The sequence below is a fragment of the Tasmannia lanceolata genome, unplaced genomic scaffold (assembly GCF_043159265.1).
Source record: "Tasmannia lanceolata isolate RefF3 unplaced genomic scaffold, GAP_Taslan_0.1 ptg000015l, whole genome shotgun sequence".
NCBI lineage: Eukaryota > Viridiplantae > Streptophyta > Magnoliopsida > Canellales > Winteraceae > Tasmannia > Tasmannia lanceolata.
The window spans coordinates 63,612,003-63,628,967 of record NW_027518692.1 but is presented as its reverse complement, the minus strand read 5'-3'; the positions used below and the strand labels follow the sequence as shown (position 1 = coordinate 63,628,967).

Below are 16,965 nucleotides of genomic sequence, written 5' to 3'. Positions count from 1 at the left end.
TTTCTCTTCTTGTGAGAGAGCTTTTTTGGGAACTGTAATGATCTTTGACGCTGTTTAAATAATAAAAGACAAGGTGAGTTAGTGCAATTATCTTAGCCTAATTAAAAAATTATGAGCGTTTTTCTGAGCCATCCATTTAATAATAAATATTCTTTGATCCAAATGACCAAATGGATAAGATCACCTTGATCGGAAGATTCTAGGCTTTTCATCCATCAAGCATAGAATACACATCATATCCATCAATGGGTATTCATTCTCTATGTTTATTCAGGCTGAGCATGCCTCCTTTTCTTCCCAGGGCCACCTGCTGTAGTGTAAAATGAGTACTCATAAGTACTCCACTGGAGAGCAAGAACGAATATATATCACTTCTCATAGTCATGTAACACCTACACTTATCTATTATATATATAATATGACCCGCCTTTGGTTGATCTAGATTATGCACATTGGTAGGTCTTCAATGGATCCTCAGTAGCAAAGATATTGGAGATCCAATGGATGGTTTGGATCATCCTATGATGTGGGATGTACGGTACTTTCTGAAAAATAATGGACTATAAGGCCTCGCACATGTGGCCTCTGGCCATTGCATGTGGATTTTTGCTATCAAGGAGGTTTGATCCAAAGCATTTGCTCTAATACCATGTGAAAGAACCACTTACTCAAAAAGCTTAAGCTATTGGAGAAAGGCGTTATTTAATCTTTTATACTTTAACTTTTGCGAGGCCTTCTACTTCTCAAGAGTGGAACTTTGTGATGTGGGGTTGGGATCCAGCCCCAGCCCCATGTGTAGGCCCCACACCCACACACGCATCACTACCTATTGGTATCAGGAAAGTGGGTTTCCGGTTTGGGGAAAATAGGTAGAGAGTAGTGTGTGGGTGTGAGTTCACGGTGAAAATAGGGAAACACGTGAAAACGGGGGGAGGGTGTGCAAGTAAGGAGGAAGAAAGAGGGAGGAGTAGAAGAAGAAAAATATGAAAACTAAGGTTTTTCTTTTTAGGCTCTTTTGGGGGTTTTGAATCGAGTCAAACCAAAGGATTTGGAGCGTTCTTCTTGGAGATTTGCACTATGCTTTTGAATCCTCTTGCTATATGGAGACTTCGTGAGGATTTAGGTTTCGCCGACTTCAAGATCGGAGTGGGTATTTGGGGTGAGAAAGTGAGACTTGTCTTTTCCAAAGAAGTAACCCTTGTTTCTCTCTAATTTCTTGTACTGTCTCAAGTTTTGGGTAAAAAACTTGAGAGAGACATTGTATTACTTATTTTGATTAGTGGATATTTCGTTGGCTTTGCCCCGTAGTTTTGTCCTCTTCACTAGAGGGTTTTCCACATAAATCTTGTGTTATTGCTCTATTTATTGTTTGATATTTTTATCCACATATTTATTTGATTCGTAATTATGTGAGTTTTCTTCGGCAAAACACTCTCCACTTTGGAGTCCATATCTCTGTGCTAGAGACCAAGATATGTATTCATGTTCCTTTTCATTGGGCATTCCCTAGTACTTAGGCATCTCAAACTTGAGCTAGTTGCCCCTTCTAATTTTCCTATCAATGATGGTAAACAAGGGAGTAAGAAGCTTACCAACTACATGAGGTACATGAGGTGTGCTGGAGGGCAATATGGAAATCTATGGGCGTTAACCGATTCAGATGGTCTATTGGACTGAAACTGTCCGAATTTAATTGGATCCAAAGTGTCCGAAATCTATGGATGATCAGAATAGAAAAATATCGTGGCCCATATACTAAAAGTATGATCAAGAGAATACTCTGAATAGGATTCGACTGAAAAGAAATCAGAACAAATCACGATCCACACACAAGTGGATCTACTCTAAATTGGATCCATCGACCTAGGGAAATATTGATAATGATACTCAAAGAGGAAAGAATTAGAGAGGCTGATGTAACTTCACATTTGAAGGAATTATGATTGCCACGTACACTGCAGTTGGGTGTCCCAAGTGATGAAAGCGGGCGCATTAGGATCCGAGGAATTATTCCATTAGGCCCGAAACGATTCGTGATCCAGACATCGGTGGATCCAATCCGTTGACAGCCCTAGTAGGCATGCTGTAGTTGGTTAATCATAGTGAGTGGGTCCCAACTTATAGCATACACACGTACGTGTTCCAACAAGAGTGCCCTACCGAAGTAAAGTTCGGACTGTCTGGCTATCTTCCATTTCCAGTCACGTGTAGGCACGTGCAATCGCAGGCGCAAAGCGCACGCTCCCCGTTTTCTAAATCTTCAACGAGTGTGCAAGAAAACCGTTAACCAAAAGGTTTAATTTCTTTTTAACCTGCCCTCTCATTTTCAAACTCCAAAACCATCCTCTCTCTCTCCAATTCTCGACGACGTATCTCCTCTCAGGTTTCTCTCTCTCTTCGTCTTCTTTAATCTGTTTGTAATTTAGGAATTTGAGAATGCATACGGTACTCATTTGTTCGATTTTCTTTTGAACTTTTGTGTTTAATGCTTTAGTTTCTGCATCTTTGAAGAAAGATCATTGTTTCTTTGAGAATGTTTCTTCAGACATTCCTGATTCTTTAATTAGGATCTTTGATTACTGTCATTTATACGACAGAATTACGGCCAGTAATTTTCGTAGCAGGTCGATTCTTAGGTTATAAATTCTCAAGGTTATTTCAGTGAGGCAATGACATTTTTTTATGATAAACTAGAGATTGATTTCTGTTTCTATTTCTTGAATAATTTATGGAAATTCATAAGGGTTTACGTCAAATCAGCACGGAAAAGTTTGTTTTCTTTTGCTTTTTTTTTTTTTTTTAAGGTTTTTAGTTGAAACTGGGTTAGAAAATGCGACCGCAGTGATACTTCTCCCATTCTGTTTGTATTTTTGAATAATTTATGAAAATTCATAAGGTTTTAGATCAAATCAGCATGGAAAAGTTAGTTTTCTTTTGCTATTTTTTAAATTTATCATTATCTAGGTTTTTAGTTGAAATTAGGTTAGAAAATGTGACTGCAGTGATACGTTCCCTCGTTTCTTTACATGGAATCAGAATAGCCGTTTTAAATACATTGTGCAGAAATAATCATTCTTTCTTTCCATTTGAATTGAAGAGACCTGGGTTGACTATTGTATTATTATTATTATTATTATTATTATATAATATATACACACACATTAAATTTTTAAATACCCTCAGGGGACTTAAACTACTGATAATTGTCAGTGTTTTAACTGGTGCTGTTTAGGAATATGATTAGGCATGGGGAGGTTAGCCTGTTTGTGAGTTGATGTTATGTGTGGAAGCTGAAGTTCAATACTAGAATCTGGACCATGGTGGTTCTTAAGATGGCGAGAGATTGAGAGAGATAATGTTCAATACTATATAAACTCATTCATGGAAATGCCATTTTTGTAACTTCAGTGCTCCCTCTCCAGCTCCAATGTACATGTCTATGGTTCAAATATTTCTTATGAAAATAATTACCCCCCTCTACTATTTGGTTAAAATGTCTGGAAGATGATCTATGTTTAGTTAAAGGAGTCGTGCTCCTGATCATCCTATCATTGGCTTCTTGGCAACGGAGCAACAATTTGACTCATATGTGATTGATTCGATCATGTAGATCTAGTTGAGGAAAATGCAAATTGCACATTGGTCATCATTAATGCATGCTTGTATCTCTTCATATCAATGCTTCATAAAATCTGTGCCTTAGATAGAGATGTCATGGAACAATTTTCTGTTGTTTCACTCACACGAGCTATGCTCTCTTGTTTCTTAGTTTCCTAGTCAACTCAACTCAACTCAACTCAACCAAGCCTTTGTCCCAAACTAGTTGGGGTCGGCTAAGAATCCTTTAGAAAAATTTCATGAAAAAATTGAAAGAATTTACTTGGCTCAAATTGACTAAGTCAAATCCTGACATTAGTTGGGTTCGTCTACATGGATCATTTTCTTAGTTTCCTAGACGATCAAAATTTTCTTATGGTCATATTTACTTCCATTTATATGGAATTTCCGTGGCTGTTTGTTTTCTTTGTTTGAGTAGCGTGTCCAATAGCTGGTTGTTATTTTTTGCTATGTAACTTATACAATACATTTGAGCACCAAGCAATTTCAGTCCTAGGAATTGAAGTTCTGACACTTTTTTATCTTGGCGTATGTCAAAACCAAGGTTTCAAATGTCGATTTTGGTTTGCATGTCGGTCGCCACAGAAATGGAAACATATCGATTTCATTTATAGATTGTAAGCACAAAGGTTTAACCCTTGGCAATCCTCTATCTTGTTTTGATGATTCCAAACACAAGTGATTCTTTGATACTAATTGTTTTTGTGTTTAAGTTGAACAATGATACCATGAATTTCATTCCTCATTTAAAAGGATGTTTTATGTTGTAAATGTCCCACAAAGTGTTACCTGATGGACTTTGGGGCTTTGTATTTTATTTTTTAATATGAAGTTCTTCTTTATTCTAATTAATATTTTTTCTTGCTGATTTCTTCTCTTTAGCATCACTGATACCATAGCCCTCCCTTGGAATACTTACCTAAATTTACTAGTAAAAAAGTAATTACAATTTTTATATGGAGATTTTAAGTAGTTTCTTTGTGCAGTTCTTGAATCCAGAGATAAATCAGGTGTTTAAAGGTTTGAACTGCGTGTATTACAATTTTTATATGGAGATTTTAAGTAGTTTCTCTGTGCAGTTCTTGAATCCAGAGATAAATCAGGTGTTTAAAGGTTTGAACTGAGTGTATTACAATTTTTATACGGAGATTTTAAGTAGTTTATTTGTGCAGTTCTTGAATCCAGAGATAAATCAGGTGTTTAAAGGTTTGAACTGCGTGTATTTCTTCATGCTCATACTATTACTAGAAAAATTATGATAAGATTCCTGGAAAATGAATCTGTCTGTTTTCACTTGAATCATTTGTTAATTGAAGCTCATGCAGAAAGAACATTTACTTTATAACTAGTACATATTTGGGCGCACTGCCTGCTTTTTAGTTTGCGAATTGGATGGGCTCCTTATAGGACTTTGATGATTTTTACTTTTCAATTTAAATTAGCTATGGCTTTATTTAATTTCTCACATCCTTGTTTGTTTCAGGCTTATCATTGTCGCATTGGTATCTCCATAGTTGGTATAAATTGTTGCCCTGCAGCATCTCTTCTTTCTAAATAGGACTTAATAGTTTAACTGTACATACATTTTGGACCCTGATTTCATTAAAAGATGAATATTCTAGAGCCTGTCCTCCCTGCTACAATGTTACAACAGATTGACCTGCAAAGCAATGTTTTGGGGTATAGATGTTCTTCAAAGTTTTCCACAGTTGGTGATCTGTCTAGGTCCAAAGTTTTTGGACAATCAAGAAATAAAGCTTCAGCAGATATCAAGTCCAATGGGAGCTTAGGATATGACAGATCCCACCAGCAGGCTTATGTTGGTCCGAATGAGTTTTCTCCGTCTCCTGGTTTTGTAGATTCTGGTGCAAACAGTTCAGCTGGATTGGTAACAGATTCTACAGTTGTAGATAAACTCGAAAAACATATTGCAAAGAAGAAGTACAAAAAAAAGAAGGGAAAGTCGAAGAAAAAATGCTTGGATGTTGTTTCTGATGAATATGCGAAAGCTATTGTAACCACATCTCACCAGTCATTTAAAGACGATATGGAGGATGGTGATGATTATAAGGTAACTCTTATCTGTAATGGAGGATGCTCCCTAACTGCCTGTAGTTCACACTTATATTCAAGCGTGTCTGATACTCAATGCTCCTCTGGTAATGGAGTTAGCTGCAAAAGTGTTGCAGAAAGGGGGGTCTCGTCTTCTCAGGATTCGGTTTCTGAAGATCTTAAAGTTGGTGATTCCAGTGAAATCATCCGGAAAGCTGAACAATCAAACTCTTCTATTGGGAAAGAAATCATGTCAGACTGTAAAAATAGTAGCAATGAAGACCTCTTTGAGACAGGCTATTTAAGAAACTTATCACAAGATAAATCATGTGGAACTGACGGTGTAAATAATTGCAGCAGTAATTTGGTAAAGGCGATGTGTCCTAAAGAGTCTGGAAGTTTTGGGTCTGGCAATGGCGGTGGTCAGTGTTCTGATGTCACAGATGTTCAAGCAGTAGCACCAAACAAAAGGGTTGAACATGATAGGCAGCTTTCACGAAATTCCCGTCACTCGCCCAATCATGAGAATAACCATAACCAAATTGGGAAGGAAAACACTCAGTCTATCTGGCAGAAGACCCGAAAGAATACCAGGGATGTACGCAGTAATGGGGTAAAGAGATCAACTCACATCCACGTGCAGATAGATGTTGGCACAAAAGAAACAAATTTGCTACTGAACCATAACCTATTTTCGGGTGATCGTCTGCTACCATCTCCAACACTGCCCTCTGCCGAGCAGAGTAGTTTTACGCAAAAAGTCAAGGAGGTGATGAAGATGAACAATGAGCAACAAAATTTTGGAACTTATGGCCCTGTACTGGTCGAATCTCGTAAATGGGTTGGTCAACAACAGGATGAATCTCAAGGAAATATGACCTTGGGAAAGTCAAAAGAAAAGCTGAACCTGTCATTTAAACATGAGAACATCAACCATGGGAAAAGGGGATTTTGGGCTAATAAAGCAAACTTCTATAGGCTAAAAAATAAGACAAATCTTTCCCAGAAGGAAGTGTTAGAGGTTTCAACCAAAGCCCATCTTTGCAAAAGCAGTACGGCTGAGCAAACATGTACACTTAATGGGCATTATTGTAAATCTGACCTTTCTGAGACTGATGAGTTTGGCTATTTACCTTCTGAACATCTGTTGGTTGGGTCTTTGCATGCTTCTTTAGACAATGAGGAGAAAACGTCTGTTCCCTTAGAAATTGAACTTTCTTGTGAACAGAATATCAGGCAAGAGTTTCCTTCTAGAGTGACTATACAGAAGTGGATTCCCATTGGTAGAGAACATCCTTGGATACTGAAAAGGAATGGAGTTGTTGGTGCTTGTAATGATGAACCAATTTTGCATTTTGGGAAAGCAGATTCCCATCAAGAAGAGTATGATATTTCTATTAGTGGGGTGGTTCCTTCACTTGACCATGGTATCACATGCTTCAGCTCCAATCAGGGAAGTATGGATTCTTCATCAATTGAAATCAAAAGTGAAATGCGGCAATGTGATAAACTCAGCAATGGTGAGGAAAATTACGAACAGGAAAGTAGAAAAGAAAGTGTTGCATCTGATATTAAAACAAAGGATATATCATCTTCATCAATTGAAATCAAAAGTGAAATGCGGCAATGTGATAAACTCAGCAATGGTGAAGAAAATTACAAACAGGAAAGTAGAAAAGAAAGTGTTGCATCTGATATTAAAGCAAAGGATGTATCATTTTTATACATTGGTTCACAGGTGGCAATACAAGCTCTGAATGAAGCTTACAGATTGCAAATAGCATCTGAAAGGGTTCAGCTGGCAACAGGGAGTCCCCTTGCTGAGTTTGAAAGACTTCTCCATTCTGCTTCTCCAGTTATTATTCCTTCGTCTGTTCAAAAACATTGTCAGGAGTGCTTGGGGAGTCAACTCATTCTTAATCCCCTTTGCAAGCACCAGATCCCTAATATTCCATTAAGTGAAGTTTGGCACTGGTATGAAAAACCTGGGAGCTATGGTTTAGAAGTAAAGGCAGAAGATTCTCAAAACTTGAAGGGAATGGATACTGATGTTGTTTCATTTCATGCTCATTTTGTTCCATTCCTCTCAGCAGTGCAGTTATTTGGTCAATCACATCATTCTAAATGCAGTGGCACAGGAAACCTCAGACCTGAAGTGCCAGATAAGCTAGAGCCTACAAATTTTCCATCTCCTCCTAAGGATTTTACAAGTGTATCATACCCAGAAACTATTGAGCCTCATCCTTCTGAAGGAGTGAAAATATGTCTTTCAGAACTTTTCAACTCCGTAGAGAACTCATTGAGCTCATTAAAAATTTCGGCAAATGATGGCTCATTTGATTTAACTTCTGCACTTTCCAGTGCTGACGATATAGAACTTATCTTTGAGTATTTTGAGTATGAGCAGCCACAACAACGGAAGCCATTGTATGACAAGTAAGTAATTGGTCCTTTGCAATTTTTGTATCTATAATATATGGCGAAGCCTTTGACTTGCTGGGGGTGGTCAGTTAGGAAGTAGGGAAGAGAAATAAATGACAGGATTTGAGAACTGCATTTAAGTAATTTTAATAAAATAAAATATAAGGACGAGCGATTGGCATGCATAAATCAAAACCAGGTAGGGCAGATATGAACTCCATAATATATACCGGCCTCATCATGGTGATCAGAGGACATCACTGATCGTTCACCTCTAATGTAACACATTCCCTCCCAGTTATATGATCAATGTGAGCTATATATATTATACACACACATACAAATACATATCTATGGGAAGTTCTACCTCTCTAAAATTCCTTATTTGGGTGAGGGGTAATACCCAATTAACAAGAATTAGTGGGAACTGATGAGTGTGTTCTAGTACCAATTAATGAGGGTGTCTTGTCAAATGGTGAGATGTGCTCACCCTTGAGGGTGTGTGTGTGTTATTTATTACAGTTGTAAGATAAATGTGGAAGTATGTTTTGTACATTTCTGTATTAAAAAAATACATTTGATTTGGATGCACTGCAACTTGCGTACTGTATTTACTGACCACCGCTCTTTTCTGTCCTTGAACATGGTTCTTACACCTAGGGGTGGACATGGTTCGGTTCTGTGGTATACCCAGAACCGAACCATTTGCAATCGGTTCCCAAGAATTGGAACCGGAACCGAACCATTTATCCTTGGAACCGAACCGAACCAGAACCGAACTTGATCGGTTCGATTCGGTTCTGGGTTTACCCACCCTTACTTAAGAAGGTTCCAGGTACTAGTCTTGTTCTGTTCCAGAACCGAACCAAACCGTTCCAGCTACTAGTCTGGACTCCAAAGAATTTCTGGACATATCAAATTATCAATAGTCTGGACATATTTCTGATGTTCATGTTGGCAAATGGCAATGCATTAAAGGGGGTGAATTTATCCTCAAGCAGTAAATGTAAAGTACTAAAGAGTAAATCATTTTTTCTCATGGAAACCATTATTGGGGGGGGGGGGGGGGGGGGGGTTCTTTTATCCGATTGGGGGGATATGATCCCACTCGGTTCTCAGTTCGGTTCTCGGTTCTTGGTTCCAGGATCCCAAACCCAGAACCGAACCGGAATTCCCACAGTTCCAGGATCCCAAACCGGAACCGAACCACCAAATCCTAGAACCAAACCGAACCGAACCAAATAGGCCGGTTCGGTTCGGTTCTTCGGGTTGAACCGGAACCATGTTGTCTGCTTCCTGCTTGAGGCAGCCATTTAGGTTGGGCCTATTGAGAAGAGACAACGCGTCTGCTTCCTACTTGAGGCAGCCATTTAGTGAAAAACTTTATTTTAACTGTATTAGAAAACATTACTGATTACTTTTGTAAAATAAAATTAGAGAAAGGAAATGGAAACTTTCAGTAAAATATATTTACTATTGAGGACCTTGATACAGAATTCAGCTTATGTCCTCTGAAAAGTCTTTTAACCTCAAAAAAGTCTTAACCTCAGTACCTATTTTTATCCATCCAACGTCAAATTGCCTTTGAGTGAATTGTGTAAAGAAGAAAGAAGAGGGAATAATGAAGAAGTCAGGAAAACCCTCATGCAAATCACAAACTATATTTGAGGAATGAGGAGTTTAATTATTTCTGCTGAAGTTGCAATACAAAGAACATATGTCTATTGAAGTGTTTTTCTTGGTGTACAAGTACCCTAACCATAGCTGGTCCACCCAAAAAAAAAGTAAACAAGAAACCAGTCAAACCACATTCCTATGACTTAATGCGGATGGTGTTTTTTGTTTGCGACATACGGCTTCGTATGTTAAATATCTTTTGCCTGATTTGGGATTTCACACTGAACTGCAGAATAATGGACCTCATTAAGGTTGGTGCCTCCAATCATCGTGTATTTGGTGATCCATCCAAGCTAGGATGCATGAATATGCATGATCTACACCCTGCATCTTGGTAAGTAACGTGCACACTATTCTACTAGGCTAATTATTCTCCAATAGACATGTTTTCATAACTATTAAAAGAGCAATGATAGTTAGAAGGGACCCCTTGCATAAAGAGCCGCAAAAGGGCTATTCATTGGATCCACGTCATTTTCAGTTACATTTTAAAATCGGTTGAAAAAGTAAAATCAGTTACATTTGATGACGTGGATCCAATGAAGAGCCCTTTTGTGGCTCTTTATGCAAGGGCTCCCTTGCATTTATCATTCCTCCTATTAAAAATATGTCTGATTTGCTTTTAACATTGTTATCTTTTGGAAAAAGAAAATGTCTACAAGTTGGGAGATACAATTTGCGTTTAAGCTAAGTTGATGGATATGCAGGTATTCAGTAGCTTGGTATCCTATATATCGAATACCAGAAGGCAATTTCCGTGCATCATTCTTGACCTACCATTCCCTAGGCCATTTGGTTCAAAGATGCGTTGCAACAGATTCTCTAGATGAGAATGCTTTTTGTATTGTCTCTCCTGTTCTGGGATTGCAGAGCTACAATGCTCAGGTAACTGTGGTGCTCCCAAAATCAATGCTGGAATTATTATACTGGAATTATGCATTGCAATTTGAAACTTCGGTGACATGATAAATTGGAAATCAGAATGAAAGAAAGCACGAACCTTCATGTCACTATTGCATATTACACATTATTTTTTTGTTTACGTAAGTTAGGAAGCATTGGCATTTTGTCAAATAGACGACGTTTGTCCTATTTTATATATTATGTGTTATGGTTATTTAGCAATTAGAAATGCAAAAAAGAATTACCAGTTTAATTATCCAATATTTCATCTGAGCTGAGCCTTATGCTGCACAACTATCCTCATAGACAGCTTTCAGGCACTATTTTATATTAGCTCGTCTTCCTCTTGTGACCGTGTGGAGAGGCCACAGATGTGGTTGAGGCAAAGGCTTGGGTTGCTCCATATTAACAGCCACGGGGATTTCACACTCTTGATCTGGCCATTATCATCCTCGTTTTGTCTTTTTTTTTATTTGAAATGATTTTTTTACCATTATCGTCTTTGTCCTAGACAAGGTGGACCTCATCGTGGTTTGCTACCCACTCCACCCCTCCCAGGTCATGCTACATAGCCTCCTCACTATCCTTGGTGTCACAGGTTTGCAAATTTGAACCTCACACCCATGTGACACTTGTGCAATGCCCCATCGTTACTCTGTCAGCATAAACCAATTGGCCTAGCCTTGTCCAGCTAATGCAAGAAGGAGACACACACACACACACACACACACACACACGCACGCGCACACACACACACAAGTGATCTCCAAATGGGTGGTCCCACCTACTTATAGACCTCCTCTCACACCAATGGTTTGGATCATACTAGAAGGTTCGAGTCTCTCTAGAATTCTCTAAATTACTCTCTACAAAGAATCCTCAACAATACTCAAAAACCTCCTACACATTTCTATAAATTCCCACACATTTCTAGATCTAGCACGAGTCTAGATTTCTATAATGTTCTCAACTCATCCATTCTTGTTTTGAGGCTTTGAGCCTCCTTTAGGTCTGTAAGAGGGGATTAAGTTGGGGCAACTCTCACCTCGAGGCATTGAGGACTTGGTTCAATTGTCTCATATTGTGCTGGACCGCCATCACTTGTGAGTTGTTAAATCTTTAGATGATGTAACTACAATGTAATTGACTCCTACCATTGCTCGAGCTCTATGCATTAGTAGTTCCCTCGGACGGCTCTTGCACATCAGATGGGAGAGTCTCACTTCCATCTACTTCAGAATCTTCAGGTTTGTAGATATGAGTGACACCCTTCATTCATCCAACAATTCATGTAACATTCTCTCCTTAGTTCCCTACTCTTTATCTCGTATTGGTATGGGTGATGGCTCATCCTCTCTGACCATCAATCATGTTGGTGCTACTTCTATTACACCCTCCTTTGGGTCCTTTCATGTTTTGAATATGTATATTGTTCTCAGTATTCATCGTTACTTGTAATTTGGTTTCCAATTTACTTGTCAATTATCATGTTAATTTATTTTTACACTTCCTTGCTGACGTAGGACTAGGAAGAGAAATAGAAGAAAGGGGAGAAAAAGAGAAAATGAAGAGAAGAGAGAGAAGAATAGAAGAAGTGAAGAATTAGAATTAGAAGTAGAAGAGGATATAGGGGAGAAGTAGAAGAGGAAGAATAGAGGAGAAAGAGGAGAAGAGGAAACCTGTAGATATGTTTAAGGGCTGAAAATCTGGGTGCAAGTTGCTTGTTGTTTACTTGGATTCTGATGGCAAAACAATGCACCACGAAGAGTCTCTTTGATCGACAACAACTTCGATTGATCTTCGGTCACCTGGATCCTTCGCTCTGATACCAAATTTGATGTAGGACAGGGAAGCAAAGTAGAATAAAGGGAAGAGAAATAGAAGAAAGAAGAGAAGAAGAGTAGAAGAAGAGAAGAAGAATATTAGAATAGAAGAAGAGGAAGAAGAGAATAGAAGGAGAAGAATATAAGAGAAGAAGAATAAGAGGAAGAGTAGAAGACGAAGAATTTAGGGGGAAGTAGAGAAGAGAAGAAGAAGAATAGACGAAAGGAAAGGAAACCTGTAGAGGGGAGAAACCAATCAATCTTTATTGATCCAAAAGTTAAAATCTTTGATACACGAGGCCTATATATAGGCATAATAAAATCCCTAAAAATAACATGGAAAATAAAATCCTAGAAAGTAAATAACATGGAAATAAATACTAATGGGAAAATATGCCACTTATTTGGCCTACTATCTGCATCACATGCCTTCTTGCGAAGGGCCTAGGATCGAGAAAGATCCTCAATACAAGTGTTTTACATGGCAACTTATGCCTACTGACTATCTCTGATTCTAGATCAGTGTTGTTGGATTTTAATGTCGAGTCTTTCTCTGCCTCCAAGCCATCTTTGTCTTTGTCCATATGGTATCATCGACTTTCTCATGCAAACAATTGTACTTACAATTTTTAATGTCAGTATTCTATTCTTGTTTCATGTAATAATGCTTTTGAATATCGATTAATTTATAGTTCTGAACTCAGGAAGCATTTAGAATTTCTTCATTTTCTTATTATAGTAATATGTATACTACTTTCAACTTTGGACTGTCTAATATGATGTATGGGGTCCTGCCCGGATTTCTTCTCCTTTTAAATCAAACCCATATGTTCTTTTTACTTTATCCTTGTTTAGTATGTAAGTTATTGAGAATCACGATACACTTATCAAAATCACCTATGGACTTATGGGGAGGTGAATACATTCCTGACCATATGAAGTTGTCTCCCAAAGGTGTGGTGTGACTTGCATCTTTATTGGGTATAGTGATACTAGAGAGGTATAGAGGCTATTCCTTATCCTCTTTGTAGATTTTAATGTCACTCAAGATTTCTTTTGACAAGCCTCATTATTCCACGTATTGGGCATGAGATTAAGGGAGATCAAGGATTCTACATCCGTATTAAAAGTTGGTTGCCAAAATACATAAGCAAGCCTCATATGCTCAAATGATGGGTATTGAGTTGAAGAGGGCTATATGGTCTTTAACAAGCCCCTCGAGCATGGTTTGACAAGCATCACTAGGCACTTAAAACCAGAGAGTATACATGAACTAAATCTTACAACTCTCCCATTTTTTGGGAGGTAATGAATTTATTTGTAGCTGCAGTTTTTTTTTTTTTTTTTTTTTTTTTTGAATGGTATCTGCTGCAGTTGAACTACAATGGAGACAAAACGTCCCATTAGTGCACCAATATACATCAAAACCCAAAACCATTAAGACACCCATCCTAAACATCCCAGTGAAGCTAGATTCATTACAATACTCAATCAATATCCCACATACCCTTAATTTTCTGAGAGTCTAACAACCCTTGGTCGCAACAACGTCTACATCATACCTACCCAGTTGCAATACACGTCAAGTCGGCAAACCTGTGAATGATCTGTGAGGCAGAGATCAAGTGCAAAAGTCTATGGACGGAGGTGCTGCGAAAATAGCAGGAGGATGAAGGGTTATGATTTGGGAGCGGATTGGAAGTAATTTTTGGCTTTGAGGGAAGGATAAACTGCCGTTTTTCAATGAGGTCTTGGATAGCGTGTTTCAGAGCGAAACACTTATCCATTATATGACCTTTTCCCTCATGGAAATCAAGGGTTATGATTTGGGAGCGGATTGGAAGTAGTTTTTGGCTTTGAGGGAAGGATAAACTGCCGTTTTTCAATGAGGTCTTGGATAGCGTGTTTCAGAGCGAAACACTTATCCGTTATATGACCTTTTCCCTCATGGAAATCGCAGTGTTCACTTTCATCATAGTTCCTAGGGAGTGGATCCGGAGGAGGGCGATGTGTAAGCAAGTTGAGTTTCTTTGCTTTCAAGAGAATTCTCATGATGGTGGAAAGTCTCCCACCCACCCCTCTCCTGCCCAAAAAACTCTTTTGTCCGCAGACACTCTGTCAGGTATAGTAGCAGGTATGGTACTTATCTTGGTTTATGTTGATGACATCATAAAAACTGGATTTCACTACTATCAGGTAAAAAATCCAAAAGATTTAAGTTTAAAGCCATACTGTGATACAAAGGACCTTGGGGAGTGTTATTTCCTTGGTGTTGAAATTGAGAGAACCAAGGAAGGAGTGACACTGACTCCGAGAAAGTACACCATTATCTTCTAAATTAAATTGGTTCTTGATGATTAACAACTACGCAGTTAGTAACTCTGCAATGTTTAATAAAAGATTAGTAGAAAGGAATGAGAAAGAGTCCCCTGGCTTATCGGAGCATGGTAGGAGCTCTGCAATAATTGACATTTACTAGGCCTCGTATTACGTATGCAGCAAAACAGCTCCATCAATATCTTCATGATCCCTGAGAAGAAAATTTTCCATCAGATTAAAGAGTCATGAGAAAGTCAGGGGCACAGTCGATACCAAACGATCAGTCACAAGATTTTGCATTATGGTGAATGGTTGCTAGTGTAGTGGGGAAATTAAGAAGCAACATAGGCTTGAGGTGGCTGTTCTCTCCTGAAAAAATGATCCGCAAAATGGCTTTCTGCGAAATTGCCTCGTTAGTCCCTGTTATGTATGTATTTATGTCATCTGTAACATTTAGTATACAACATTGTGAAACCTCATTTATGAATTAATGAAATCATAGCTGCACTGCTCTCCTCTGATTTTCCTCTATTCCTCTATTTTTAATTATTCACGTTATATTCTGTTATTCAAGATTTTACATTAGGTTCTTATGAGGCAGAATATTTACGTATTTTCTCACACTTGTACAAAATTGGGAGAGTTAACATTTTTCACTTTAATAAATGCACACACCTTCCAGCTAGCATAGGAGTTAAATGGGTGTAGAGGAACTCCAACATCAGATCAAAAGTCTAGGCTATTTGCTTCTGGGTCAAGCACACGAGTCGGGTTGGGATATAATTGTGAAGCCACCCATTTGATTTTCCTGGCGGGATATAATCTTACATGAAATGTTTTCTTATTTGCATTCTGCACATGAACTAGGGCCTCTTTGGATGCCACCAAAATTGGTCTCTTTATGCAAATAACAATTTTTTTTGAATGGCAAATATGCAAATAAGGTTATATTACTATATCAATTCTAAAACTATTGTGACTAATATTTGCAAATAAACATATTTTAACTTCCAAAACATTTTCATATAAGATTATGTGGAAACGTTCCAAAGACGTCCTTAATTTCTCATGAATAGATTTTATGTGGCCAGTGTGGTTTGTTTCTCACACTAACAAAGCATTTGCAGGGCGAGTGCTGGTTTTCTCCTAAAATGCCAGCTGGTTGTTCTAGTAACGGATTCATGTCCTTTTGTAATTCCGAAATCCTCAAGGAAAGATTGAGAAGCCTAGAAGAAACTGCATTACTACTTGCCAGAGGGTTTGTTTTCAAAGATCATGTCAAAGTTGCTAACCGCCAACCTGATTACGAGTTTTTTCTATCTCGGAAACACTGACGTTGCAATCGCTTGTTGCCGTTGATCCATCTCGGTCCCATTTTACTAACACTGTAAAGTAGACAGAAGGCAATTTGTAGCTGTAAATGCATCAGTAACCATTTTTTGTATTTGTATGATCAGAGAAAGGATTGGGTTTTGTGAATAGAGGAAGACGAACCTCAGATTCAGTTACAGATCAGAAGGACATGTAATACAGCGACAGGGAAGTTAATAATGTAGAGAATAGAGCAGAGATCGATTCTTTTTTGATAATACCACATGTAAAACTCATATGTAATACATACAAACTCTTGTTCTAGTTTCTTCACCGTGTAAGCTTTTATCTTCCATACTGCTTGTATGGGTTAATACCTTTGTATGTTATATACCTTTCAGATTCTATCAATAACAGCTCTTTCTTGTGACTACCCGTGAAACTTCTATTCACGACGAATAATGTCCGTGAATAGTAGTGCCATTTTTCTTTTAAGGCTCCATTTCTTTATATGTAAAATAGGCGTAAAACAATTTTTACGTTCATTTATAAGTGAAAAATGGACATAAATGTTATTTACACTTCTTGCCCATTTTATCTCGAAAGAAAAAATTAAAAGTTTTTTAAGTGAGTTCTCCATTTAAATTTAAATTAAACGTAGCTGGAGCCTATAAGTCTATAACCGGCTCCATACCCAACAACTAAAGTGTGCCGTATGTACCCAAAAAAAGAAGAAGAAAAAACTCAGCTTTTTAGGCCCTGCTTAGTTGCCCAAAGTTTTTATACGGTGGCCGACTGTCAAGTACCGTGCTAGCTGTACCGCCCTTGATATTTGATCCAG

At 38.1% G+C, this 16,965-nt stretch overlaps 1 protein-coding gene across 1 annotated transcript; it reads left to right on the top strand.

The window, feature by feature from the left end:
- The first annotated feature begins 2,204 nt into the window (after positions 1-2,204).
- LOC143892989 (uncharacterized) lies at positions 2,205-16,557 on the top strand. The gene is made up of 5 exons (XM_077397911.1): positions 2,205-2,383; positions 5,102-8,106; positions 10,001-10,102; positions 10,476-10,653; positions 15,941-16,557. Exons 2-5 carry the CDS (start codon positions 5,228-5,230, stop codon positions 16,145-16,147), a joined length of 3,366 nt encoding a protein of 1,121 aa, XP_077254026.1. The 5' UTR covers positions 2,205-2,383; positions 5,102-5,227; the 3' UTR covers positions 16,148-16,557.
- The last annotated feature ends 408 nt before the right edge of the window (positions 16,558-16,965 follow it).

Excerpts from the sequence above, each read along its gene's own strand:
- LOC143892989 (XM_077397911.1), top strand. The coding sequence starts at position 5,228 with ATGAATATTCTAGAGCCTGTCCTCCCTGCTACAATGTTACAACAGATT. Across the intron at positions 10,103-10,475 it reads GATCTACACCCTGCATCTTG|GTATTCAGTAGCTTGGTATC; the intron begins GTAAGTAACGTG and ends ATGGATATGCAG. Across the intron at positions 10,654-15,940 it reads TGCAGAGCTACAATGCTCAG|GGCGAGTGCTGGTTTTCTCC; the intron begins GTAACTGTGGTG and ends AAGCATTTGCAG.